The sequence below is a fragment of the Anomaloglossus baeobatrachus genome, chromosome 2, assembly GCF_048569485.1.
Source record: "Anomaloglossus baeobatrachus isolate aAnoBae1 chromosome 2, aAnoBae1.hap1, whole genome shotgun sequence".
Taxonomy (NCBI): Eukaryota; Metazoa; Chordata; class Amphibia; order Anura; family Aromobatidae; genus Anomaloglossus; species Anomaloglossus baeobatrachus.
Window position 1 is genome coordinate 476,189,176 of NC_134354.1, and position 27,696 is coordinate 476,216,871.

Sequence of the window (27,696 nt, forward strand, 5' to 3'; positions counted from 1 at the left end):
CCTCTCCATTGTCTCTACAGGTCTGCTTTCAGTACTTTACTCTCTCCTTCACTTCACTCCTCTCTCCTTCTCCTCGCTACAACTGACTGAACTCACTTCCTGCCAGATTCCCAACTGACCACTGGCCCCTCCCCCTCACTGGGTCTCTCGCTACAGGCTGGGTGGCTACATCCAATCAGTGCCCTCCCCTTTTACCTGTTACTAGGCAGTCTACCAGGTTAGTGTCGGGGTTGGGTATGTGGCCTGAAGGTGCTGGTGTACTTACTGGTATGGATATTCTGGGGTTTGGATTTCCATGGGTTACATTTGTGGCACCTGGTGCCACAGGGGTGCTACATTCCCCCTTGGTAAATTCCAGCACGTCCACGGGCTACAAAAAAGACAAAGGCACGTTAATTTTCAAACTTTTGTAAACATAGTCATTAAACATTCATCCTGCACAGGGGAGGCATTTTCTTTTAACGTTTCAAACCTTTTCAGCACTTCTCCCGTCACCCACCACCCAAAGGTCCTGAACCCAGAACCCTTCTAAGGACGCAGGTCACCGGTTCCATTAGTGACCAGGTCCAGACCATCTCTGTCCCAGACCTTTCCTACAATCTTCCTCTCCTTGCTGGCAGTGTCCATTAGGGTCCTTTGATAAAGTAGCACTGTTTTTGGCACAATTGTGCAACTATATACATCCAAAGTTTTTGTCACAACCAGTCCTGTGACTGCGGGTCCATATATTTATATATCAATCAAACCTGTAAAGCAAACATTTTCAAATGGCAGACTTCAATATTATAACTGTAACCATTGGACAATCTGGCAAAATTATTATCCTGCTTGCCACCCTCCAACTAGGGCCTCTGCTGCCATTTACTAGTGACGCACCACCCAAGTCCCTGATGGCCTTTTTCCGCTGTAACATAACATAAAAAGCAAAAAAAGGTTCAACAAGGATAACAAGGCCAGGATCAAGCTTTCAAGGATATATATTTTTCTGTAAAATCAGCATTTTTAATGGCAATAAACATTTTCAACAATAACTAGGTAGCTAAGTTCAGCCACCATTTATCTCAGCAATGAGAGCTGGAATTTGAAGAGAAAGTGGGGACTGGTACCACTGCAACGCCCCCTGCTGGATGCACTTTTACATCCAGCGCGTACCAGCCCCGCTCTCCGTGATGCCGGGTATAGGTAACGATGTCACCTGAGTGCAGCTCCCGACCAGTTTGTCCTTTCGGGAGGTGGTCCATCACATCTCGCCGAGTCACAAACACTCCAGCCTGTAACCCCAGCTCAGTGATGAAGCCCCACCCCTTTTTGTGGTTAAATTCGTACACTACACCCTGGTACCGGAACCCGCCGTCCTTCCAGCTGGCCTGCCGCAGACTCTCCTTTTCACGTCTGTCGCGGGCCCACACCTGCACCTCCCGTGCCTCACGCTCCTCTTGATCTCGGGCCAGCTGCCGGATTGTGGCCTGGCATGCCGCATGGAGCTCCTCTGAGACTGCAACGTTTAGCTTAGAGGCCTTGACTGTTGTAGGGGCTGGTTGCATTTTTCCCCACTCCGGGTTGGACTGGCAAGCCTCCGAGTACTCCGCTGCTGACTCTACAGGCGGCACGGCAGGTTCTGCGGCCGGGTTGGAGAGCGGTGCATCCTGATCAGGTTGAGCTACCGAAGACAGGACGGCTTTGGCCTTCTCCTCCAGAGAAAGGGATGCGGCCGGGATCAGTCTGGCCGGGGGAAGGACTGGTGACGCTTTCTTGTCGGCAACTGGGATTGGCACAGGTTCCGCCGCCAGGAAAGGAGGCGGTATGGCCTTCACATTGGCCGGGAATGGTGGCGGTGGAGGAGGACTGCCAGCGACTCGGGATGGAGGTGGTATCGCGGCCCATTCAGTGGCCTGGGAAGGTACGGGTTCCGAAACCGGGGGAGCCGATGGGGCCAGGGAGGTTTTTGATCCTACCTGCTTCTGGCGCCGCTCCTCATGCGAGGCCCGCTTTTCTTGGGCCCACGCTGCTGCTACCATCAATTCCATCTCCTTTCTCCACTCGGATGCCTGGCACAGGAACTGGGCCCGCATCCGTATGCACAGCAAGTCCAAATCCTCCTCTAACCAGGCGGCAGTCCCCACTTCAGGATGGTCTGTTGCTCTATCTCCTGGGGCAGCCATGTTGCAGGTCTGCATTCCAGAAACTTTTTTTTGTACCAGAGTTCTGGTGTCCCTGCTTTAGTTTCACTTTACATAGTTCAGGCAATCTCAGGGGGCGGGGTCTCTGGTTTCGCGCCCTTTGCACCTTGTGGCGCAGTTATTTTTACAGTCCAAGATGGCAGCAATTCAAAAATTTTAAACACAGTTCAGTCTGTAAGGCGCGCTTGTCACTCGGTTTTACAGGTCTAGTTAGAATCCTGCAGACTACGCCAGTTTTTCCAAGGAGATGTGACGCCCCAGGGATGTGGAGTACTTTGACCCGGGCTCTGTAGTGCTCGGTAGGGTCAGTCGTAGACATGACCCGGTACCGTGGCCCTTGGGGTGCCGTCCCCTCAGGAAAGAAAAGATGTTTTGGTAAAAATAAAAGAAAATAATAAAAGTGTTTGTCGACTACACCACTTGCGGTGTGCGGCCAGGTTATTTGCGGCCACCGCTGCAGGTTTCTGCTGGGGCTGATGGAGTGATGTAGCCTGGATGGTTAGAGCCCTCCGCAAGCAGGGACAGGCCCCAGCAGTGAATGATGTTGGTGGTAGTGAGGAACAGTATTTGTGAGTGCACGCCGCCAAGGAAACAGTCCACACCAGTGTTGCAGTTTAACTTGCCTTGTTTACTTTTGGTACGGGAACCACGGGTGCCGGTTCCAGGTGTACCCGCTCCCCTTGTTCTCTGTGCCAGGTTGACCTGGGATGGCTATCCTCCGTGCACACTTGTGATTGGACACCCTTGGCCTGGAGCTAATTGGAAGTCCCTTCTTTTCTCTCTGGGCCCTAATGCAGGCAGCCTCGACTATTTAAGGGATTCAGTCCCCTGCCCCCTCTTTGCTGCTGGTGCTTCAGGCTTTCTAGGTCGGCGATTGACCCTGGAGATCTTCTCGCCCGGCAGAGTTAACAGCTGACCATAAAGTGTCCCACTGTCCTAGGGTCTGCACCCCACCTTGTTCTGAGTCCCGTGAGCCTTGGTTTCGAACTTCCACAGGCCCTCCGTGGTTCCTGGAGTCTGCTGCCTCCACAGGTAACCCACGGTGCCTGGAGTCTTGGTTCCGTACTCCACAGTTCTCACTCCTTTTACAGCTCTCCGTTGTCTCTACAGGTCTGCTTTCAGTACATTACTCTCTCCTTCACTTCACTCCTCTCTCCTCCTCCTCACTACAACTGACTGAACTCACTTCCTGCCAGCTTCCCAACTGACCACTGGCCCCTCCCCCTCACTGGGTCTCTCGCTACAGGCTGGGTGGCTACATCCAATCAGTGCCCTCCCCTTTTACCTGTTACTAAGCGGTCTCCCAGGTTCGTGTCAGGGTTGTGTATGTGGCGTGAAGGTACTGGCACGGATATTCTGGGGTTTGGGTTTCCAAGGGTTACATTTGTGGTACCTGGTACCGCAGGGGTGCTACATTAGCATGAAAATAAACTCTGCAACAAGTCTCATCTATAACATACAGTTGACCCCCAGCTGCAGCAGCCAGGCGTGGATCTGGCTGTTTATCACCTTATGTTCTATGGTTAATAGCAATCATAGCGTCTACGCGATTAGACAGAGATCCTCACAAGAAAAGTCCAGGCGGGCACTTCCTTTTGGATAGTGGTGCTTGTATGATAGGGTGGTGTCTCCAGATATTACTAACACGAGATCGGCACTCATATTTCTTTAACTCGTCTTCCAAAATGTATTTTCTCAAAATTAGCAGTCACAAATACAATGACGTGTTTCGGCTTCTAACCTCAAGCCTTTCCCAAATAGACTCCCGGAAAACCTATTTTTTAATGTAAACTGGTCACTCAGTTTAAAAAAAAAATATTAATTTGTCCCAGGATTACTTTTTTAAGCTAAAAATATAACTTGGGACTATGATGCTATTGTGTTGAAGGCAGTCTGCACTGTAGAGCGGCACTAGACTGGTGAAATGTCTTATGGATCCAGATGTAGAAGATTCAGCCAATCTCACTCTACAGATTGGCAGTGTCTGTAACAATGGGCTGTATCTGGATCGTGGTTTACAGGTTCAGTTGACTATTCAAGACAATTATAGTGAAAAAGTTAGAACCCAAGGCCTTGGAACTTGAGAGATCACTGTAATACAATTTGTGGACTCATGTGCTCTACTTTGCAGCAAAATTCTGATTTTACCTTTTGATGATGATGATGATGATGATGATTGATGATGATGAATGATGATGATGATGATGATGATGATGATGATGATGATGATGATGATGAAGTAAACAGTTTACTCGGACCAAGATGGGACAATCTTAGTATTTTATGTAGTGGTTTACTGTAATGTAATAATGAACATTTGTAAACTGCCAACTAGTTACTATTGCTATTAGATGTAACTTATTCTCTGGCATTACTAACTTCTTTACTGTGTTATGGCAACAAATATTAGTTCAGCCCGTACGGTTCATGTAGATTTTACTAAAAGGCTTTATCCTCTTAGGCCAGTCATGGAGGTTCCATGTGACCATCCATTCTCAGAAGAGCAAGCTTGGGTTTACTTCAGAGACATTGTGCTGGGCATTGAATACTGTGAGTACTGACTTTTTTAATAAATGGCCATTTTCATGCATTCTGCTTTTAGCACTTTGGTGTTCAGGGGACATATTCACCAACTACTTGTTCAGTATTCATGCTCGGAGCTTTTAGTGTTTTAGTGCTGCTTATTTATTTGCCACTTGCTAGAAAAAAAATAGTTACAGATTACTTTAATCTGATGAAAAAAATTTGTTTAAAAGAACAGAGAGTCCTCAGTGGTTGATACCTTTTAATGGCTAACTGAAAAGATGGTAATAGAAAGCTTTCGAGACTACTCAGGTCTCTTCATCAGGCATGGTATAACACAAAATCTGAAGAGTCACATTATTTTGTGTTATACCATGCCTGATGAAGAGACCTGAGTAGTCTCGAAAGCTTGCAATTATTACCATCTTTTCAGTTAGCCATTAAAAGGTATCAACCACTGAGGACTCTCTGTTCTTTTAAAAAAATTTTTTATCTCTACTGGCTAACACGGTACAAAGATATATTTTACTTTAATCTGATGTGTTTTAATGAGCAGATCTTTAGTGTGCTCTTACCAATATATTGTATTGTACACACACACACACAATATAGCAAAAGTGAGTACACTCCTCACATTTTTGTACATTTTTCTATTATCTCTTTTCATTGGACTACACTGAAGATATAATACTTTATTGACAATATAAGATAGTCAATGTTCAGCTGGTATAGTAGTGTAAATTTGGTGTTTCCTGTAAATAACTGAACACACAGCCATTAATGTCTAAACCGCTGGCAACAAAAGTGAATACACCCCTAACATTGTGCCCAATTAGCCATTTTACCTCCCTGGTGTAATGAGACTCATTTGTGATCTCCGGGGTGAATCAGGAGCAATTGTGTTAAATTTGGTGTTATCGCTCACACACTCTCATAGTAATCACTTGAAGTTCATCATGGCACCTCATGGCAAATAATTCTCTGAGGATCTGAAAAAAAGAATTGTTGCTCTACATAAAGATGACCTAGGCCATAAAAAGATGGCCAACACCCTGAAACTGAGCTACAGCATGGTGGCCAAGACCATACAGCGGTTAAACCAGAGAGGTTTCACTCAGAACAGGTTTTGCCATGGCCAACCAAGAAGTTGAGTGCACATGATCATTGTAATATCCAGAGGTTATCTTTTCAAAGTAGGCGTGTGATTGATGCCAGCATTGCTGCAGAGGTTAAAGGGATGAGGGTCAGCCTGTCAGTGCTCAGACAATACACCACACACTGCATCAAATTGGTCTGCATGGCTGTCTTCCCAGAAGAAAGCCTCTTCTAAAAATGATGCACAAGAAAGCCCTCAGTTTGCTGGAAACAAACAGACTAAGGATATAGATTACTGAAACTATGTCCTGTAGTCTGATGAGAGCAACATAAACTTATTTGGTTCAGAAGGTGTCAACCGTATGTGGCAGCAACCAGGTGAGGAATACAAAGACAAGTGTCTCTTGCCTAAAGTAAAGCATGGAGGTAGGAGTGTCATGATTTGGGTCTGCATTAGCTACAATTAATTGAGGGAACTGAATGCCAATATGTACCTTGACATAATGAAGTAGAGCATGATCCCTTCTCCCCAGAAACTGGGCTACAGGCAGTATTCCAACATAATAAGGACCCCAAACACACCTCAAAGAGGACCACTGCCTTGCTAAAGAAACTGGAGTGTTGGACTGGCCAAGCATGTCTCTAGTCTTAAACCGTATTGAGCATCTGTGGGGCATTCTCAAACGGAGTGTGGAGGAGAACAAGGTTTCTAACATCTACCAGCTCTGTGATGTCATCATGGAGGAGTGGAAAAGATTACAATGGCTCCTGTGAAGCTCTAGTGAACACCATGCTCACAAGAGTTAAGGCAGTGCTTGAAAATAGTGGATGTCACTCAAAATATTGACAGTTTGGGCACCAGCGTTTTTTGACATTAATGGCTTGTGTTGAGTTTTTTAGAGGGCACACCAAACTTACACTGTTATACAAACTGAACACTGACTACTTTACATTGTCATATCCTCAGTGTTGTCCCATGAAAAGAGATAAAATAACATTTACAAGAATGTGAGGGGTGTAATCACTTTTGTGTTATACTGTAGTGTGTATATGTATACACACACACACACACACACACACACAGTGCTCAGCATAATTGTACATCCCCTTTAAAGGGTAAGGTTTTAATCAATATTTCGAGTATTGCTCTCCCAAAACATCTATAAGGAATTATAAACTGGCAATTGTGGTGATATGGTGAAATTCAATGCAAACTTATGCAGCATGGCTACCACAACATTCTGCAACGACATGACATTCCATTTGATTTGCACTTAGAGGGACCATCATTTGTCCTGCAATAGGACAATAAGTCAAAAACCCAAAACACATCTCCAGGCTATGTGACCAAGAAGCAGAGGGATGGAGTGCAGCATCAGATAATATCCCTTCAAAATCACCCGCCCTCAATCAAATTAAAATGGTTTTGGATAAGTTGGACATCAGAGGGAAGTTAAAGCAGCCAATTAAGTGCTCAGCACCTCTGGAAACTCATTTATCACTGTCGGACACTTGCCAGGTCATAGCTGATGAAGTTGCTTGAGAGAATGCCAAAGGTGTGTAAAGCTGTCGTCAGAGCTAAAGAGGGTACTTTGAGGAATCTGAACACATTCTGGTTTGTTTCACATGCATTTCTTTATTCCTTGTTTCTGTATGTGTCCTCACATGGTTTTCCTAACTTCAGGCTAAATTTACAATGTGCACACTCCAATAAGAAAATATGGCTGGGCAAATGTCTTAGACCATTTTGTCTTCCTCAAATCTTGTAAGACCAGGACACTGAAACATTGGGTCATTGTGAAATTGTATAATTATTGTCTTTTTTTTAATCACTGGGTCATGGTGGGCATGTTGGCTCAAACTATTTCGGAGTGGCCCATTGTAAGATGTTGTGTTCAAAAGACTTACTGTATATTTTACCATTACAGTAGGAAATTGTAATCTTTTGCTATTTTAGTTCGGCATACCGATGATTCTTCTTCAATATAGACATGATGTTTTTAAGTATTATCAATGCCCTGCTATAGTTTGTCTGATGTATGTAGCTCGGTGTGTTAATTCATGCATATTTGTGTAATTAAGTAAGATTTTGATAATCCAGCATACTCTATAAGTGCGTATGTACTGGAAACAGCAAAGTATTTAACATTGAAATGATAAATTCTCAACCTTGGCCCCTTTAGCTGTTCACACTCATCCGATCCTATAGTAAAGCAATATTGCCCTGTAACTCCTATCACGCTGTATCCATGGCGCAGTCAATTGGACTCTGAACTCGCCTTTTACTCCTGCTGTAATCTGGTTCTGTAGCGGCGTATCATATTTCCAAACTGTTTGTTTCCAAATCATAGAATTTACCTGCTGGCCAACTGACATTGGACTTAAAGGGGTTTTCCAATACTTAATATGCCCTTTCTAAATTTCTGTGTTTACACTCTAAGCACTTTTTTAATTAGCCTCATTATAAAATATCCTATACATCTCTCTATTCTGTGACTCCCTAAATGTTTTTTTTTTTTACTTAGCTGCCTGTGAAATTTTGTTTGAAAGGAGTCACTGCAGTCACTTACTAAAGTTAGTAGTAGGATTGTAAATATTCATGTGATCAATCACTTCATAAATGAGCAAAATGATAATTTGTCGCGTAATCAAATCATTCAAGCCAACAAAAAAAAAATCTTTATCAATAGCACCTCGACCCATATATACAAGATGTGCTGTTAATAACATAATACTGTATGGGCACAGAACAATCGTATTAAGGTCGGGGCCACACGGGGGACTACTGCGATCCTCGCATGACACTTGGCTCACGCTGGCAGCACAGCGGGAGCCGAGTGTCATGCGAATCTCCCTGCGAATGAGGTCCGATCTTGCGATCAAACCACAGCTGCGGGGGGCAGGCTGGGACTGAGGAGGGGTGGGCCGGCTCTGAGGAGGGGCGGGCCGGCGCTTCAAAGGGAAGGAAGGGATTTATCTCCCTCTCTCTTCCGTTGCCGGATATTGCCATTCTCGCACTGCACTCATGGTACAACGGTGTACTGCAAGTGCAGTGCAATTTTTCTCTCGCCCCATAGACTTGAATGGGTGCGAGAGAAACAAGGATCGCATTGCACCCGCAGCATGCTGCGACTGTTTTCTCGGTCTGATTAGGGCTGAGAAAATAATCGCTCATGGGTGCTGGCACATAGGCTAATATTGGTCCGAGTGTAATGCGATGTTTTATCGCATTACACTCGCTCAGATTTTCATGCCATGTGGCTTAGGCCTTACAACTGTAATGGTTCAGTATTCGTTGACATTTCTAAACAGGGTATGCACTGCAAAAACTATAATGATAATATGGGGATATAATGATCGTGTTAGCCATCATTCTTTCCTAATCTTTATCAGCCTGTATAAACAAGTCAGTAAATGAGCGCTGAATGACTTGTACACCATTAATTGTACATTAACAGGCTGAAATTAGCAGGTTTAAATGTGCTTTAAGGCTTCCACTTATAGCCTATACTTTGTAGCGTTAGGATTTATTTGTAGTTTCAATTCTGATTTCTCAACAGCATGGACTAAAGTAGCATGTAGAGGTACAAAATATGTCTCCGGGCATCATGCAGAGTCTTTGAGTTTGAGTCAGTGTCCAGTCGGTATAAATGAACGAACTCCGACTCCTAAAATATATTGTAAATTTGGTACAGCGGTTCAATTCAGTATGTCCTGAATATTTATTCATAAGAATTTGGGAACATTATGAAATGTTCTATACATGTCTGTTCTATTCCTGATCTAAAGGCCCAGTCACACACAACGACTTACCAGCGATCCCGAAAACGATGCAACCTGATAGGGATCTCAGGTAAATCGCTGGGAGGTCGCAGGTGAGATGTCACACAGTCAGATCTTACCAGCGATGCAGGAACAATACAGGTTGCAGTAGCGACCTGTATAACGATCTCAGAAGTCACTGTGACCCTGTCACACAGTGTCAAACACAGCGATGTGTCCTGCCCAGCAGGAAATCGCCTTTAAAAAAAATGGCCTGGACCATTCTGCAACGACTAGAGATCTCACAGCAGGGGCCTGATCGCTGGTAGGTGTCACACATAACAAGATTTCCGTGATGCAGTAGCGATCCCGTTAGCGATCTTGTTATGTGTGACACCTACCAGCGATCAGGCACCTGCTGGGAGATCTCTAGTCGTTGCCAAATGGTCCAGGCCATTTTCTTTAAAAGCGATGTCCTGCTGGGCAGGACACATCGCTGTGTTTGACACTGTGTGACAGGGTCACAGTGACTTAGATCGTTATACAGGTCGCTACTGCAACCTGTATTGTTCCTGCATCGCTGGTAAGATCTGACTGTGTGACATCTCACCTGTGACCTCCCAGCGACATACCTGCGATCCCTATCAGGTCGCATCATTTTCGGGGTCGCTGGTAAGTCGTTGTGTGTGACTGGGCCTTTACAGTAACTGATGGTCAATGGACACAAGTGGCTGAATTGAAGGAATTCCTTCATCACCCATTTACAGTGACTAAAAAATTACCAGCTGAGGATTTAACTCCCGGCATTTTCATAAAGAATTGAAAGAACTTGCTGTTTTTCCTGAGGAGGTTTCAATGAAACAAAGAGAGACACTATTAAGAAATAAAATTCTTATTGCAGCTATTTATGTGGACCTAAGTTATCGTATACTGCTTGATGATCAACAGGTTACTAAAGGAAAAGAAGTTCTCACTGCGGTAGTGGTTAGGATGAGTGGCTACAGGATGGCTAAGAGCAAGAGGAGTTATGTCATCCAGGGCTACTGCTGCCATATCTTCATCCTTATCAGATGAGGAGTTCAGTCATCTAGTGCTACTGCTGCTGAATCTTCATCCTCATCACATGAGGAGTTGGGTCATCCAGGGCTACTGCTGCCATATCTTCAGCCTCATCAGATGAGGAGATTCATTTTGAAAACTATTTGGTTGACATGGAGCAGTAAAAGCGTTGCCACAGGGAAAAAGATTCCACTCCAAAACAGATTGAGTATATATCATCAAAATTTTTCACTTGTTCTCAAAGAAATAAAAGAGTTCAACCATTCATCAAAACTGACTGTGCATGAGGCAATTCCTTTAAACCCTGAAATTGTTAGAAATGTTGCCCATTGCGTTACCGCTTTCCCACCAAATGAAGTTAGTGTAGAGAAGATGTTCTCTAGCCTTAAAATAATTAGGTCAGATTTGAGGTCATCTATGAAGGAAGATCTGATGGAGGCAATACTATTTTCTCAGAACAAATTCATAGACTGCACAAATGTTATTCCATACTTTTTTGTTGAAAACTGTTTTTTTTTTGCACTTACTGCACAATGTATGGTATATTTACAATTTACTAATTTTTTTTTGTGCTTTAAACTTGTATTCCAATAAATATAATTTATGTTCTATCTAAATATCTTGATTATTGTATCATAATAATGATTAAAAGTTTAATATTACCATTTTACTATAGTAAATTTATTACAAACATAAACCATGTATGAGGGAGTCAAAGTCGTCGAGTCGGAGGTTTGGTTTACTAACTCTACAGCCCTGAAATTGTTTTGTTTGTGGTGAGATATCAACAAATGTCAGCTTGGTCTATCAATTCCACAGAAAACTGTTTTGTTTTTTTTGTTGTTTTTTTTTTTATAATAGACCTGTATTTAGTGAAGACTTTCCCATTACTGAGATATGAGATGGGAGATAGTGAGCCAAGCACCAAGCGTACCCGAGCACAGCGATGCTCGCATGAGTGGTTTGCATACATAATGCAACCAAACTCTGTTTTTTGGGATAAGTCTGTGTTCGGCACAAACACTCAACCCCGCGTTCGCTCATCTCTAATCAGGAGAAATATACTACATTTCTAATTGGAGGTATTTGCCAATATTATTAAAGTTCACATGATATGAATACTTTTTCAAGTCATTGTGGGTACGTAGGTTGTGACAGCATGTTGTAAGGCACTTTTACTTTTATGGAAGCAGTAGGTTTATTGCCCACTGTCCCATCTGATTATGCATGTGACGCAGTTACTATAGCCCAGCAGTACCGCAATTGAAAGCACAGATGAAAACAGACATTGTCTATATTGTTTAATTTGGGCGAAATGTCCAATCAATGGGTTACAGTTTCTTGTAAATGAAAATGTTTGTCTACTAATATTTTTATGCCTTAATGCTGAATTTTCTTGAGTTTGGCAAGAGGAGCTGGACAAATCCCAATATCACGGTCAGTTGTTTTTGTATCTCCTGTGTATTTGTGTAAAATGTTATGCATGCATGGCCAGCTCTGATCCAAAGGCTGGCACGTCGAGCCCTTTAATGATGGGATTGGTATATCCCAGAATCAGACATCAGAGCATCACTGTTTTATCTATAAATTTTTGGATAGTACAACAGTGATAGGTCTCTACTATAGCAAGAAATCTTACTACATGTAACGTGCAATATTTCCTCATTAAAGTATTTATTTAAAACTTAGCCAATAGGAAATTAAAATAATTATAATGACAGCTCCTAAATGGCTTTGTTACAACCTGTGTACCGGGTACGAATGCTATAAAACACCCTATATAAAGCACCCAATACATAATAAGTAGTGATGGGCGGACCCGGACTGTAAAGGTCCAGATCCGCGTGGTTTCAAATGAACATGGGTGCCGAAAGCGGGCCCAGAGTTCTCAGGGAACTCTGGCTAATGATCGGGGTCCAGCAACTCTGGAAATAAAAAAAATAAAGGAAAAATAAAAATATAGCAAGTGCGCTATACTTACCGAGTCTCCAGCGTGGCTGTGACTGCTTCCAGGCCACTCACTCTTCTTCCAGGGCCGCTCATTACTGCTCATCCATATTCACTGCTTCCCTCGCCCACCGGCAGTCCTGGCATCTGTGATTGCAAGCAGTCAAATGCTGTCACATAATGACCTATAAATTTCCTAAAACAGAAGGGAGAGATTCCATGCTAATCAAATAACCAAAGAAAAATCAGTGATAAGCCCAAGAATAAAAGACTGACTGGGTAACTGAAGAAAAGGACTGCCGGTGAGCGGGTGAAGCAATCAATATGCATGAAGGTAAATGAGCGGCCCTGAAAGAAGAGTGAGTGGCCTGAAAACAGTTACAGCCATGACAGAGACTCAGTAAGTATAGAGCGCTTGCTTTAATCCTTCTATCCCTTCTACCACCATGTTGAAGCGCCTGATTCTGGTCCCCATAGACTTATATGGGGACCGACGTCTGGCCAGATATCCAGGATCAATTTTTGTCCAGAACCAATTTTTTTTTAAATTCAGTTAGTCCCGCTGGCCCTGGATATACAGTACAGACCAAACGTTTGGACACACCTTCTCATTCAAAGAGTTTTCTTTATTTTCATGACTCTGCACAACACAAGTGATGGTCCTAACCCCATTTATAGGGCAAGAAATCCCACTTATTAAACCTGACAGGGCACACCTGTGAAGTGAAAACCATTTCCGGTGACTACCTCTTGAAGCTCATCAAGAGAATACCAAGAGTATGCAAAGCAGTAATCAAAGCAAAAGGTGGCTAGTTTGAAGAACCTAGAATATTAGACATATTTTCAGTTGTTTCACACTTTTTTTGTTAAGTATTTCATTCCACATGTGTTAATTCATAGTTTTGATGCCTTCAATGTGAATCTACAATTTTCACAGTCCTGAAAATAAAGAAAACTCTTTGAATGAGAAGTTGTGTCCAACGTTTGGTCTGTACTGTATGTGAGTCCACCATTCACTAATAATGACCTGCCAGTATCACTGCTCCATGTGCATCCGTGGAGTTGACAACTGACGTCATTGCTGGGTGGCAAAAACCTCCACACACTGCTCCAGCTGTGTGCTACCCAGCATTCCTTGTTAAAATGTTACATTTGTCAATTAGATTTTGCTACACAGGCAGTGGTAGAGGCCAGTCAGCAACCCAATGACATGGTGGGCTCAGCAGCTAATTACACCGCATGGCACAATATTTAAATTTCACAATGACATCCATCCCTTGCCAGATGTGATATTCCTAATTATTAATTCTTACACCAGATAGGATTTTATTTTTACTGCTAATCTACTGTCTGACCTTTATATTTATACTCCAATTTAATCTGTGACTGATTTAACCCCACACTGGCATGCTGAATTTGTCTCTGTTTCTGACCCCATCTATCCCCCTTCCGATTTTGTCCTTGATTACATCTTTCTTGTTATAACCCCACTTATCCAATATGCTTTTTTAGTCGGCAGTTAATCCATCCATACAACCCAGTGAAGGCCAGATTCCCATACAGGGGTAAAATAATGAACACCAAAGAGTTGCTGGTTGCTAGTCAAAGACTGTCTAAGGAAGATTGTTAAAGGCTGCATTCCCATGATCAGGGTTCACAGCGTTTTGGATGCAGCGTGTTTTTACTGCATTCAAAAGACTGCGTTGAAATGTCATGCCTGCCATCAAGGCAGGACAACTATGACTGGTCTACGGGGCCCGGTGAAGAGCGGGGCCCGGCCGGGCCCAGGGTAATTACTTAGCTTTATTAACCAGGCCCCAGTCACAGCCACAGCAGAGGGCCCCGGCCATGTTGCGTCAGCCACTCTACATGGCTAATTTGCATGCAAAGGGGCAGCACATGCAAATTAGCCATGTGCTGGAGGTAGGATCAGTGGGGCAGAACAAAGCGCCAATGCATCATCCAGTGGCCCAGCGTGCAGCAGCATGATGAGGTCATCACTCTACGACCTTATCACACTGCTGGTAACAGCCGCGGAGGTGGCGAGGATGTGGCAGCCGGGGCAGAGGGGGCCCACAAACCTCAGTCTCTGCCTTGCTTCAGCTGGATGTGCGTCGGTGGGCACAACTAGTTTTAGTTTAGAAGGCCAAAATCTGGTGACAGGTTCCCTTTTAAATGAAAAAAACACTTATTCATCAGGTAAAATGGTCTTTATCTCAATGCAAAAGATTATCATGCTCAGTCAAGAACTATGGTAGCTTGTGTACTGAATGATCTACTACAGATTGTTCAGTTCATCGCATTGTTTACTTTGGTTTGTCTGTGTATACGGGCCATTAAGAGACCACCAATCGGCAAATGATTACACGACTCTACATTAATTTTGCTGACTACAAGATAACATGTGATCTTTCTGAATTTTGGTTTGCCAAATCCAAAAATCACATTTGTTTCTTCCAGTCACATCCGTTTTTTCCTCAAAACGCTGCTTACTAAGAAACTTGTACAGTAATAACGTAACATTATATATTTTTATAATTATATTATTTAGATATGCTGAATATGCAAAAAGAAATGCTGAATATGCAATTGGTATAACTAATAGGAAGACTGCTTAATAAGCAGTTAAAACCTGCCAAAGTTGGGATTTTATGGCTATATAAGCAGCTTGAAAACCGACAGCAGCATTCATTTGTTCAAAAGGCTAAGGCCATTTGCCCACGCGAGACATTACCTGCGGAATTTTCTGCAGGTATTTCCGCAGGTTCACGAAGCAGCTCCCCGGAATACGCAGCTATTCATTGCTGTGGTATATCTGCAGTCTTGTAAACCTGTGGAAACAGTGCGGATTTCGTGCGGAATTATTGCGGAAAACGTGTGGAATTCGAGCGTTATTGCTGCGGATTTCCCCCCTGTATCTCCATAGTGGAAAGGCAGGAAATCCGCTTGTGGCTGCAGGAAAATCCGCATGAATAATTGACATGCAGTTCTTTGCGGCTGCGGGAAATCTGCAGCATTTTCTGCAGCCACAAGATCCGCAGCAACGAACCAGCACTCCCCAAATCCCATAGGATAATATGGGGAGTGTCTGCACTTGCGCAAACCTGCAGATTGTTCTGGAAAATCTAGAAAATCTGCAGGTTTTTCACAGCAAATCGGCATGAATTTTGTCCCGTGGGCACATGGCCTTACAGCGTGACAACCAGGATCATAACTATTACATAGCATCCAAAAATAGAAATTTCTCCTTAATAATTAGAATTTACACAACTATTGCTTTCTAGGTTAGACGATAGATTTGGTTTTTACATGAAACAAATATATTATATGCTATCACTTCTTCAGAATTTCTTATTACCCCTGATAATCGACTTTCAAACCTTTAATCAAACATTTCTTCTTTGTGAAAAAAATTGACGTATTGCATATTTTCTACTTCATATCTGGAATCAGCACCTTTTATTTGGGTAAAATCAGCAAAAATACTTAGGTCAACAGAACTTTTTTCAGTGTTACTGATAAGCAGTTGTGCCGCTAGTCGGTCCTGGTAAATGGACCCTAAGGCTGGGGACACACAAGCATTAATGTCATTGCATCGCATGACACTCAGCTTCCGATCTGCTGGAGTGTAAGCTGAGTGTCATGCCACAGCCGTGAAGGAGAGGGCGGGAGCTGCAGAGGAAAGGAAGGTACTAATCTCCCTATCCCCTCCATTGTCAGCTGATGCGTATACCACAATGCATTCCGCTGTAATGTGAGTGCAATGCGATGTTTCTCTTGTATCCATAGACTTGTATGGGTGCGAGAGAAACCGAATCGGATTCCACCCACAGCATGCTGCGATTGTTTTCTCGGTCCGATTAGGACTCAGAAAAAAAATCAGTGATATTTCTTATCGCATTCCAAAAGCTCCGTTTTACTCGAGTGTGCCCTTAAGCAGGCTTTACACGCTGCGACATCGCTAGCCGATGCTAGCATTATAGTTTCATAGTTTTTAAGGTTGAAGGGAGACTCTTAGTCCATCTAGTTCAACCTGTAGCCTAAGGCTATGTGCGCACACTGCGTTTTTTTGACGCTGCGTTTTTGTGCGTTTTTGGCCGCTAAAAACGCACAAAAACGCACCTGCGTCGAAAAAACGCGGCAAAAAATGCACGCGTTTTGCCGCGATTTGGTGCGTTTTTTTGCTGCATTTTGCTGCGTTTTTGCTCACTGCATCCTTATGCGTTTTTTATCAGTGAACAAAAAAAAAAAGGTCTGATGTCATTTCCTTCTTCAATGTGTTCTTCATTCTCCACTAGTGTATGCAGAAGAGCAGACAGCTGCAGAACTACAAGGCTCAGCATACTCCATCCAATAGTGTATGCAGGTGAGCAGACAGCAGCTGCAAAACTACAAGGCTCAGCATGCTCCATCCAGGACTGTATGCTTGAGGGAGAGTCAGGGGGAGCAGACCTACAAGGCTCAGCATCCTCCATCCAATAGTGTATGCAGGAGAGCAGACAGCAGCTGTCGAACTACAAGGCTCAGCATCCTCCTTCCAGGACTGTATGCAGGATTTCTTTGCCCCCTCCAAACAAAAAAAATGACGTGGGCTTCGCCATATTTTTGTATGCTAGCCGGGTACAGCAGGCAGGTACGGGCTGCCCCCAACCCCCAGCTGCCTATTTGTACCCGGCTGGGAACCAAAAATATAGGGAAGCCCTTTTTTTTAAAATTATTTCATGAATTTCATGAAATAATTTAAAAAAAAAATGACGTGAGCTTCGCCCAATTTTTGAGTCCAGCCGGGTACAACTAGGCAGCTGGGGATTGGAATCCACAGTGCAGGGTGCCCATGCTTTCTGGGCACCCCCGCTGTGAATTGCAGTCCCGCAGCCACCCCAGAAAATGGCGCTTTCATAGAAGCGCCATCTTCTGGCGCTGTATCCAACTCTTCCAGCTGCCCTGATGCCGGGTGGCTCGCCGGGTAATAATGGGGTTAGGGCTAGCTGTATAGCTGGCCCTAAGCCCGAAATTCATGGTGTCACGCCAATATTAGACATGGCCACCATGAATTTCTAGTAAAGATAAAAAAAAACACAACACACAGAAAAATATTTTTATTAGAAATAAAACACAACACAATTAGTGACTCCATCTTTATTGAAATAAAGAACCCCCCCTCCGCAGTAATCCTGGGTCAAGGGTCCCGCGCCGTCCAATCCGGATCCAATATCATCTGATCGGTTTGCTGGAAGGCAAAGCGATCAGATGATGTGTCAGGATCAAGTGCCTGAATCCCATCATACATCAGCTGATTGTATAAAAGCCGATTATACAATCAGCTGATGCATCGGTGCAAAAAAAAAAAAAAATAATAATACTCACTTATGTGCTGATTACCGGCAGCTCCTGCAGCGATGGGGCGGGAGTCTGATCCTGTCCGATCGCTGCAGCAGCTGCCGGTAATCAGGGATGAAGTCTCCTGACGCATCCGCTGATACCGGCCGGGCGCCCGCGTCACCGCGATACTTACGATCACCTGATGCGTCAGGTGACTGCCTCAGGTGATCCATCGCCAGGTCCTGCATCCATTGGAGGTTTCCCGGCCGTCTGCACACAGCCGGAGCGGGGGTGGCGATACCGTGAGAGGAGATGGGAGCGGGCAAGGCACCGGGAGTCTGCAGACAGGTGAGTATAACTTTTTTTTTTTTCTTCCTACTGTTAACTTTTGTTTTCGCAGCCGCTTCCACCTCCCGCCCAGACATGGCGCCGCACGGCAGCATACATGCACAGGACCGGAGGTGGACGCGGCGGTGACGGTACCGGGAGGATTCACGCTTCTGTATATACTGACAGAAGGAATCCTCTTCCTGTACACGTCACTTTACTACCCACCTCCTGCGTTTATAGCTGCGTTTTTGGTCTTAGAAACGCACCAAAACGCACCAAAACGCAGCTATTTGCGTTTCTCATTGCGTCTTTCAACATCCCATTGAACTCAATGGATGAAAAGCGCAGTGAAAAACGCGGGAATAATTGACATGCTGCGTTTTTGTGGCACCACAAAAACGCAGCTGAAAAAAAACAGATGTGTGCGGACAGCAAAAATGAAAACTCATAGACTTTGCTGGGGAAGCAAAGTCCTGCAGTTTTGAGGCCAAAAACGCACCCGAAAAACGCACTGTGCGCACATAGCCTAACATGTTGATCCAGAGGAAAGCAAAAAAAAAAACAATGTGTCAAATAAGCTCCAATGGGGAAAAAAATTCCTTCCTGACTCCACATACGGCAATCAGACTAGTTCCCTGGATCAACACCCTGTCATAAAATCTAATATACATAACTGGTAATATTATATTTTTCAAGAAAGGCATGCAGGCTCTGCTTAAATGTTAGTAGTGAATCACTCATTACAACATCATGCGGCAGAGAGTTCCATAGTCTCACTGCTCGTACAGTAAAGAATCCTCGTTTGTGATTATGATTAAACCTTCTTTCCTCAAGACGTAGCGGATGCTCCCGTGTTCCAGTCGCAGGCCTAAGTGTAAAGAGATCTTTGGAAAGGTCTCTGTACTGTCCCCTCATATATTTATACATTGTGATTAGATCCCCCCTAAGCCTTTGTTTTTCCAAACTAAATAACCCCCAAGTTTAACCCCTTCACGACCTTGGACGGATCTATCCGTCCAGGATCGTGTCCCGTTAAGCCCCGCCCCCTTCCGCGGGCAGGCGGCGTGGATCGGCACACATATCAGCTGTTTTCAACAGCTGACATGTGTGCCTGCTAGCCGCGGGTGGAATCGCTTCCACCCGCGGCCATTAACCCCTTAAATCTTGCTGCCAAAGTCTGGCAGCAAGATTTAAATGCGCGCGGCCATGTTTGTTACTCACCGCCGCCCCCACCGGAAGTCACGTGTGTTATCACGTGACTATCGGTGGTTGCCATCGTAGCACAGGGTCATGTGATGACGCCTGCTGCTATGATCTTTCACTTTCATTTTCCCTCGGCCGAGAGCAGAGGGAAAACCAAAGTGAGTGAATCTGCTGATTACAGCGGTATTGCTGTGATCAGCAGATAGCGATCAGCGATCGGATTGCTGATTGCTATAGCCCCCTAGGGGGACTAGTAAAATAAAAAAAAAAAGTAAAAAAAAAAGTTTTAAAAAATAAAAAAAAAAACAAAAAACCTAAAAGTTCAAATCACCCCCCTTTCCCCCCATTGAAAATTAAAGGGTTAAAAAATAAATAAATATACACATATTTGGTATCGCCGCGTTCAGAAATGCCCGATCTATCAAAATATAAAATCAATTATTCTGATTGGTAAACGGCGTAGTGGCAAAAAAATTCCAAACGCCAAAATTACGTATTTTGGTCGCCGCAAGTTTTGCGCAAAATGCAATAACAGGCGATCAAAACGTAGCATCTGCGCAAAAATGGTACCATTATAAACGTCAGCTCGAGACGCAAAAAATAAGCCATCACTGAGCCATTGATCCCAAAAAATAAGAACTCTACGTGTTTCGGAAAATGGCGCAAAACGTGCGCCACTTTTATTGGACAAACTTGTGAATTTTTTTTAACCCCTTATATACAAGTAAACCTATACATGTTTGGTGTCTACAAACTCGCACCGACCTGAGGCATCACACCCAGACATCAGTTTTACCATATAGTGAACACCGTGAATAAAATATCCCAAAAACTATTGTACGATCCCACTTTTTTTGCAATTTTTCCGCACTTGGAATTTTTTTGCCGTTTTCCAGTACACTATATGGTAAAACTTATGATTTCATTTAAAAGTACAACTCGTCCCGCAAAAAACAAGCCCTCATATGGCAAGATTGACGGAATAATAAAAAAGTTACGGCTCTTGGAAGAAAAGGAGCAAAAAACAAAAACGCAAAAACGGAAAGTGCCCTGGGGCTGAAGGGGTTAATAACCTGTCTTGGTATTGCAGCCCACCCATTCCTGTAATAATCTTGGTCGCTCTTCTATCTACCTGTAACATTATGCTATTTATAACCTTCTATACTTTTGCTATCAAGAAAAGCATCCATTCCTCTCTTAAATTCATTCAGTGAATTGGCCATCACCACTTCCTCAGGAATAGAGTTCCAGAGCCTCACTGCTCTTACCGTGAAGAACCCTCTTCTATGCCGATGTAGGAATTTTCTTTCCTCCAATCGAAGAGAATGCCCCCTTGTTCTTGTCATAGTCCTTGGTACAAACAGATCATGGGAGAGATCTCTATATGGCCCTCTGATATATTTGTACATATTTATTAGGTCTCCCCTAAGTTTTCTCTTTTCTAGAGTAAATAGACCTAATTTTGATAACCTTTCGGTGTATTGTAATGCACCCACTCCATTTATTATTTTACTAGCCCGACTCTGAACCCTTTCAAGTTCAGTAATCATAGTATCATAGTATCATAGTTTTTAACCCCTTAACGACCTTTGACGTACTGGGTACGTCACGGTGACATGGTGCTAAACGACCCATGACGTACCCAGTACGTCATGGCGAAATCGCGGTCCCGGAGCCCCGGGAAGTCCAATTTCTTTGATTAAACGGTAGATTCGGGAAGGAGGGGACCTCTGCCTGACCTCAGGAGGGGTGGTGCCTCCTCCCCGAACCTACAGAGGCTGTGATTGGCTGACAAACGCCACTCAGCCAATTACAGTCACTGTAATGTTCCAGCCATTGAAAATGGCTGGAACATTGAAATCCAGCCCTGATCAGTGCTGCTGTAACACTGGCCATTGGCTGGAGCTGGGTGATCGGTGCTTCACCCGCCCCCAGCTCTGATTGGAGAGACCGGTCTTGTGACCGCTCTCTCCAATCAATGTGGATCTGCGGCCTGTGACCGTCCCTGGAAGCCGAGGAGAGCGGTCTCTGCGGGTGCCCATTCGTAAGTTGCCGCCCGCCCCTGTCCCCGATCGCCCTGCCAGCCCCGCCGCTGTCTCCGATCGCCCCCGCCGCTGTCTCCGATCGCCCCACCCGCCACCGCCGCTGTCTCCGATCACCCCGCCCGCCACCGCCGCTGTCTCCGATACCCCCGCCCGCCACCCCCAGCCCCGCCGCGGCTCCGATCGCCCCGCCGCTGCTCCCGATCCACCGCTGTCCCCGCCGCCACGCTCCCGATCCACCGCTGTCCCCGCCGCCACGCTCGCCACTGTCCCCGCTGCTGCTCCGGATCCACCGCTGTCCCCCTCGCCACGCTCGCCACTGTCCCCGCCGCTGCTCCGGATCCACCGCTGTCCCCCTCGCCACGCTTGCCACTATCCCCACCGCTGCTCCGGATCCACTGATGTCCCCGCCGCCACACTCGCCACTGTCCCCACCACTGCTCCGGATCCACCGCTGTCCCCGTCGCCACGCTCGCCACTGTCCCCACCGCTGCTCCGGATCCACCGCTGTCCCCGCCGCTACGCTCGCCACTGTCCCCACTGCTGCTCCGGATCCACCGCTGTCCCCGCCGCCACGCTCGCCACTGTCCCCACCGCTGCTCCGGATCCACCGCTGTCCTCATCGCCACGCTCGCCACTGTCCCCACCGCTGCTCCCGATCCACCGCTGTCCCCGCCGCTGCTTCGGATCCACCGCTGTCCCCGCCGCTGCACCGGATCCACCGCTGTCCCCGCCGCTGCTCCGGATCCACCGCTGTCCCCGTCGCCACGCTCGCCGCTGTCCCCGCCGCTGCTCCGGATCCACCGCTGTCCCCGCCGCCACGCTCGCCACTGTTCCCGACGCCGCTCCTGATCCACCGCTGTCCCCGCCGCCACGCTCGCCACTGTCCCCCCACCGTCGCACCCACCCCTTTTCAGCCGCTGCTGCCCCCGAATCGGCCCCCACTGTTCCCGATCGGCAGCCGCCGCCGCCTCCTTCATCGGCTGCCCCTTCTCCATTGCCACTACACCTCCTATCCCTCCATGTGCTGCAAGCCACCCTCCCCCCACATGTGGGGGGCGGGTGGCTTGCAGCACATGTGGGGGGAGGGTGACTTGCAGCAGTACATGTGGGGGGAGGGTGGCTTGCAGCACATGTGGGGGGAGGGTGGATTGCAGCACATGTGCTGCAAGCCACCCTCCCCCACATGTGCTGCAAGCCACCCTCCCCCCACATGTACTGCTGCAAGCCACCCTCCCCCCACATGTGCTGCAAGCCACCCTCCCCCCGAGGCCCCCCTCCTCCATGTGCCATCTCTCTCTCCCATCAGACTCTGCCCCCCTCCCCGATCTGCTGCCTGCTCTCTCCTATCCTCTTCATCTACTGCCCCCTCTCACCCTCCTCAATCTGTTGCCTCCTTCATCTAATGCCTCTTCTGTCTGCTGTGATCCTGCTGCCTAGATCCATCCTGTAAGGTAGGTATCCCCATCTCACCTCCCTCCCCCCATCCTCTGCCGCTCCTCCATCCGCTTCGCCATTTCCCATCTTCCATCCGCTGCGCCCTTTCCCATCCTCTGCCGCTCCTTTATCCGCTGCGCACTTTCCCATCTTCCATCCGCTGCGCCCTTTCTCATCTGCCGCCCCGCCCTCTGGCATCACATTATCCAGCGCAGTTGCTCGCTTCCAGACTGGAGGGGATGATGCGATGCGAGACTCGTGCATTGCTCTCACGTTTGGCACTGGTCTTAGTGGCAGGCGCTCTTTTTTTTTTTTATTCATTTTTTTTTTTTTACTGATGTCTGTATTTTTTATTTCGCCAAACTAATTTTTTTGTATGGGGGGGGTCTAGTTTCCAAAATGGGATCACATGTGGGGGAACTCCATTGTTTAGGCACCTGAGTGGGTCTCCAAATGAAACATGGCGTCTGCTAATAATTCCAATCAATTTTACTGTGAAATGGCGCTCCTTCTCTTCTGAGCCCCGCTGTACGCCCAAACAATTGATTTCCACCACATATGAGGTACCTATGTATTCAGGAGAAATTGCACAATACATTTTATGGTGCATTTTTTCCTCATACCCTTGTGGAAAAAAAAGCTACCTGTTTGAAAAAACAATTTTGTGGTAAAAAAAAGAATAAAATATTTTCACGGCTGAACATTACAAACGTTTGTGAAGCCTCCAGGGGTTCAAAGTGCTCACTAAACAGCTAGATAAATTCCATGAGGGGTCTAGTTTCCAAAATGGGGTCAATTGTGGGGGAGCTCCATTGTTTAGGCACTTCAGGGGGGTCTCCAAACGCAACATGGCGTCCGCTAATAATTCCAACCAATTTTGCTGTGAAATGGCGCTCCTTGCCTTCCGAGTCCTGCCGTGTGCCCAAACATTTGATTTCCACCACATATGGGGTATCTGCGTACTCAGGAGAAAATGCACAATACATTTTATGGTGCATTTTTTCCTGATACCCTTGTGATAAAAAAAGCTACCTGGTTGAAGCAACAGTTTTGTGGTAAAAAAAAAATTTTTTCTTTTCACGGCTCAACGTTATAAACTTCTGTGAAGCCCCCAGGGGTTCAAAGTGCACATCAAACATCTAGAAAAAATATTTGAGGGCTCTAGTTTCCAAAATGGGGTCACTTATGGGGGAGCTCCATTGTTTAGGTACCTCAGGGAGTCTTCAAACCCGACATGGCATCCGCTAATGAGTGCAGCTAATTTTGCACTCAAAAATTCAAATGGCGCTCCTTGTCTTCCGAGTCCTGCCGTGTGCCCAAACATTTGATTTCCACCACATATGGGGTATCTGCGTACTCAGGAGAAAATGCACGATACATTTTATGATGCATTTTTCCTGATACCCTTGTGAAAATACTAATTTTTATGGCTAAAGTAACATTTTTGTGTTAAAAAAGTAACATTTTCATTTTTTCGTCTACATTGCTTTGGTTGCTGTGAAGCTCCTAAAGGGTTAATAAACTTCTTGGATGTGGTTTTGAGCAGAGTGAGGGGTACAGATTTTAGAATGGGGTCACTTTTGGGTATTTTCTGTCGCCTAGGTTTCTCAAATCACTCCAAATGTGATGTGGTACCTAAAACTTTTTTTTTTGTAAATTTTGTTGGAAAAATGAGAAATTGCTGATGAACTTTAAACCCTTCTAACTTCCTAACGGAATTTTTTTTTTTTTTCAAAAATTGCGCTGGTGTAAAGCAGACAAGTGGGAAATGTTATTTAGTAACTATTTTGTGTGACATCTTTTAGATTTATGGGCATAAAATTTCAAATTTTGAAAATTGCAAAATTTTCAAAATTTTCGCCAAATTTCCGAAATTTTCACAAATAAACGCAAAACATATCGGCCTAAATTTACCACTGACATGAAGTACAATATGTCACGAAAAAACAATCTCAGAATCGCCAGGATCCGTTGAAGTGTTCCAGAGTTATAACCTGTCAAAGTCACACTGGTCAAAATTGCAAAAAATGGCCGGGTCTTTAAGGTGAAAACAGGCTGGGGGCTGAAGGGGTTAAGGTTGAAGGGAGACTCTAAGTCCATCTAGTTCAACCCGTAGCCTAACATGTTGATCCAGAGAAAGGCAAAAAAACCCAATGTGGCAAACAAGTTCCAATGGGGAAAAAATTTCCTTCCTGACTCCACATCCGGCAATCAGACTAGTTCCCTGGATCAATACCCTGTCATAAAATCTAATATACATAACTGGTAATATTAAATTTTTCAAGAAAGGCGTCCAGGCTCTGCTTAAATGTTAGTAGTGAATCACTCATTACAACATCATGCGGCAGAGAGTTCCATACTGCTCGTACAGTAAAGAATCCTCGTCTGTGATTATGATCCTTCTTTCCTCAAGACGTAGCACATGCCCCCGTGTTCCAGTCGCAGGCCTAGGTGTAAAAAGATCTTTGGAAAGGTCTCTGTACTGTCCCCTCATATATTTATACATTGTGATTAGATCCCCCCTAAGCCTTCGTTTTTCCAAACTAAATAACCCCAAGTTTAATAACCTGTCTTGGTATTGCAGCCCACCCATTCCTCTAATAATCTTGGTCGCTCTTCTCTGCACCCTCTCCAGTTCAGCTGTGTCCTTCTTATATATCGGTGAACAGAATTGTACACAGTATTCTAAGTGGTCGCACTAGTGACTTGTACAGAGGTAGAACTATATTTTTTTCATGAACACTTATACCTCTTTTAATACATCCCATTATTTTATTAGCCCTGGCAGCAGTTGCCTGACACTGTCCACTAAAGTGAAGTTTACCATCCACCCATACACCCAAGTCTTTTTCTGTGTCTGTTTTACTCAGTGTTCTACAATTAAGTACATAATCATAAATGTTATTTCCTCTACCCAAGTGCATGACCTTACATTTATTATTTAGTAATATCTTTCTTGAGCACCGGCGCCCAAAATTGCACACAATACTCCAAGTGTAGTCTGACGAGTGATTTGTACAGAGGGAGAATGATGTTTTCATCTCGTGCCCCCAGACCTCTTCTAATGCATCCCATCACCCTATTTGCTTTGGTGGCTGCTGCCTGACACTGGGCACTCCAATTTAGATTCTTATTCACTAAGATGCCTAAGTCTTTTTCCATGTCTGATTTCCCCAGCAGTTTCCCATTTAGTAAGTAATTGTAGCATCTGTTTCTCCTTCCCATGTGCATAACCTTACACTTATCTGTGTTAAACCTCATTTGCCATTTTTCAGCCCAATTCTCCAATTTACTCAAATCCATCTGTAGTTGCAAACTGTCCTCCTTTGTGTTAACTACCTTACATAGTTTTGTATCATCTGCAAATACTGATATTTTACTCTGTAAACCATCCACCAGATCATTAATAAATATATTAAATAGTAGGGGGCCCAATACAGACCCCTGTGGCACCCCACTAGTAACCTTGTCCCAATCTGAGTATGCGCCATTAATAACCACTCTTTGTTTTCTACCACTAAGCCAGCTACCTACCCATCTACACACATTTTCCCTGAGCCCAAGCTTTCTCATTTTACTTAGCAGTCTTTTATGTGGGACTGTGTCAAATGCTTTACCGAAGTCGAGATAAATGACATCCAATGATTCTCCTCGGTCCATGTGAGAGCTTACATCCTCATAGAAGCTGATCAGGTTAGTTTGACAGGAGCGATCCTTCATAAATCCATGTTGATATGGAGTTAAACAATTATTAACATTGAGACATTCCATAATAGTATCCCTTAAATCCCTTCAAAAATTTTACCCACAACAGATGTTAAGCTTACCGGCCTATAGTTTCCAGGTTCCCTTTTACACCCTTTTTTGAATATTGGTACCACATTTGCTAGCCGTCAATCCAGTGGAACAGACCCAGTTTCAATAGAGTCTTTAAATATAAGGAATAGAGGCCTGTCTATCACATTACTTAACTCCCTTAATACCCGAGGGTGAATGCCATCAGGGCCTGGTGATTTGTCAATTTTAATGTTACTAAGTCGGTTCTGCACTTCTTCCTGGGTTAGGCAGGTCATACTTAATGAAGCGTTTACATGATCACTCTGCATTTCCCATGGCATATGCTTTTCCTGTGTGAAAAAAGTATTTAAAACATTTGCTTTTCCCACATCGCTTTCTATGATTTTACCCTCATTATTCTTTAAAGGGCCAACACCATCAATTTTAATCTTTTTTCTGTTTATATAATTAAAGAATAGTTTGGGATTTGTTTTGCTTTCCTTAGCAATGAGTCTCTCAGTTTCTACTTTTGCTAAATGTATTTGTTTTTTACACATTTTATTTTTTTCTCTATATATTTTTAATGCTTCCTCGCTGACTTCTTGTTTTAGCTTTTTAAATGCCTTTTTCTTATTATTCATTGCCCCTTTTACATCCTTATTTAGCCACATTGGTTTTCTCCTGTTCCTAGCCCTTTTATTTCCGTATGGTATGGCTCGCTCACAGTGGGTGTTTAATACCGATTTAAAAATGTCCCACTTATTTTCTGTGCTCCCATTTTTGAGGACATTGTCCCAATCAATTTGGCGAAGGTCTTCTCTAAGCTGATCAAACTTTGCTTTCCTGAAATTCAGCGTTTTTGTAACCCCCCTCCAAGGCACCTTACTGAAGGACAAGTGGAATTGTATTATATTGTGGTCACTATTCCCTAGGTGCCCATCCAATCGTACGTCTGTTATTCTATCTGGCCTGTTGCTTAAAATTAAGTCCAGAAGGGCTGCCCCTCTAGTTGGGCCCGG

At 44.8% G+C, this 27,696-nt stretch overlaps 1 protein-coding gene across 4 annotated transcripts in view; it reads left to right on the plus strand.

The window, feature by feature from the left end:
• CAMKK1 (calcium/calmodulin dependent protein kinase kinase 1) overlaps nucleotides 1-27,696 on the plus strand; it is a 445,750-nt gene that overhangs the window by 270,679 nt on the left and 147,375 nt on the right. For all 4 annotated transcript variants that reach the window (XM_075336377.1, XM_075336378.1, XM_075336379.1 and 1 more), the window contains one exon: nucleotides 4,642-4,730. In XM_075336377.1, the coding sequence (XP_075192492.1) occupies nucleotides 4,642-4,730 (89 nt within the window). The remainder of the gene's footprint in view (nucleotides 1-4,641; nucleotides 4,731-27,696) is intronic.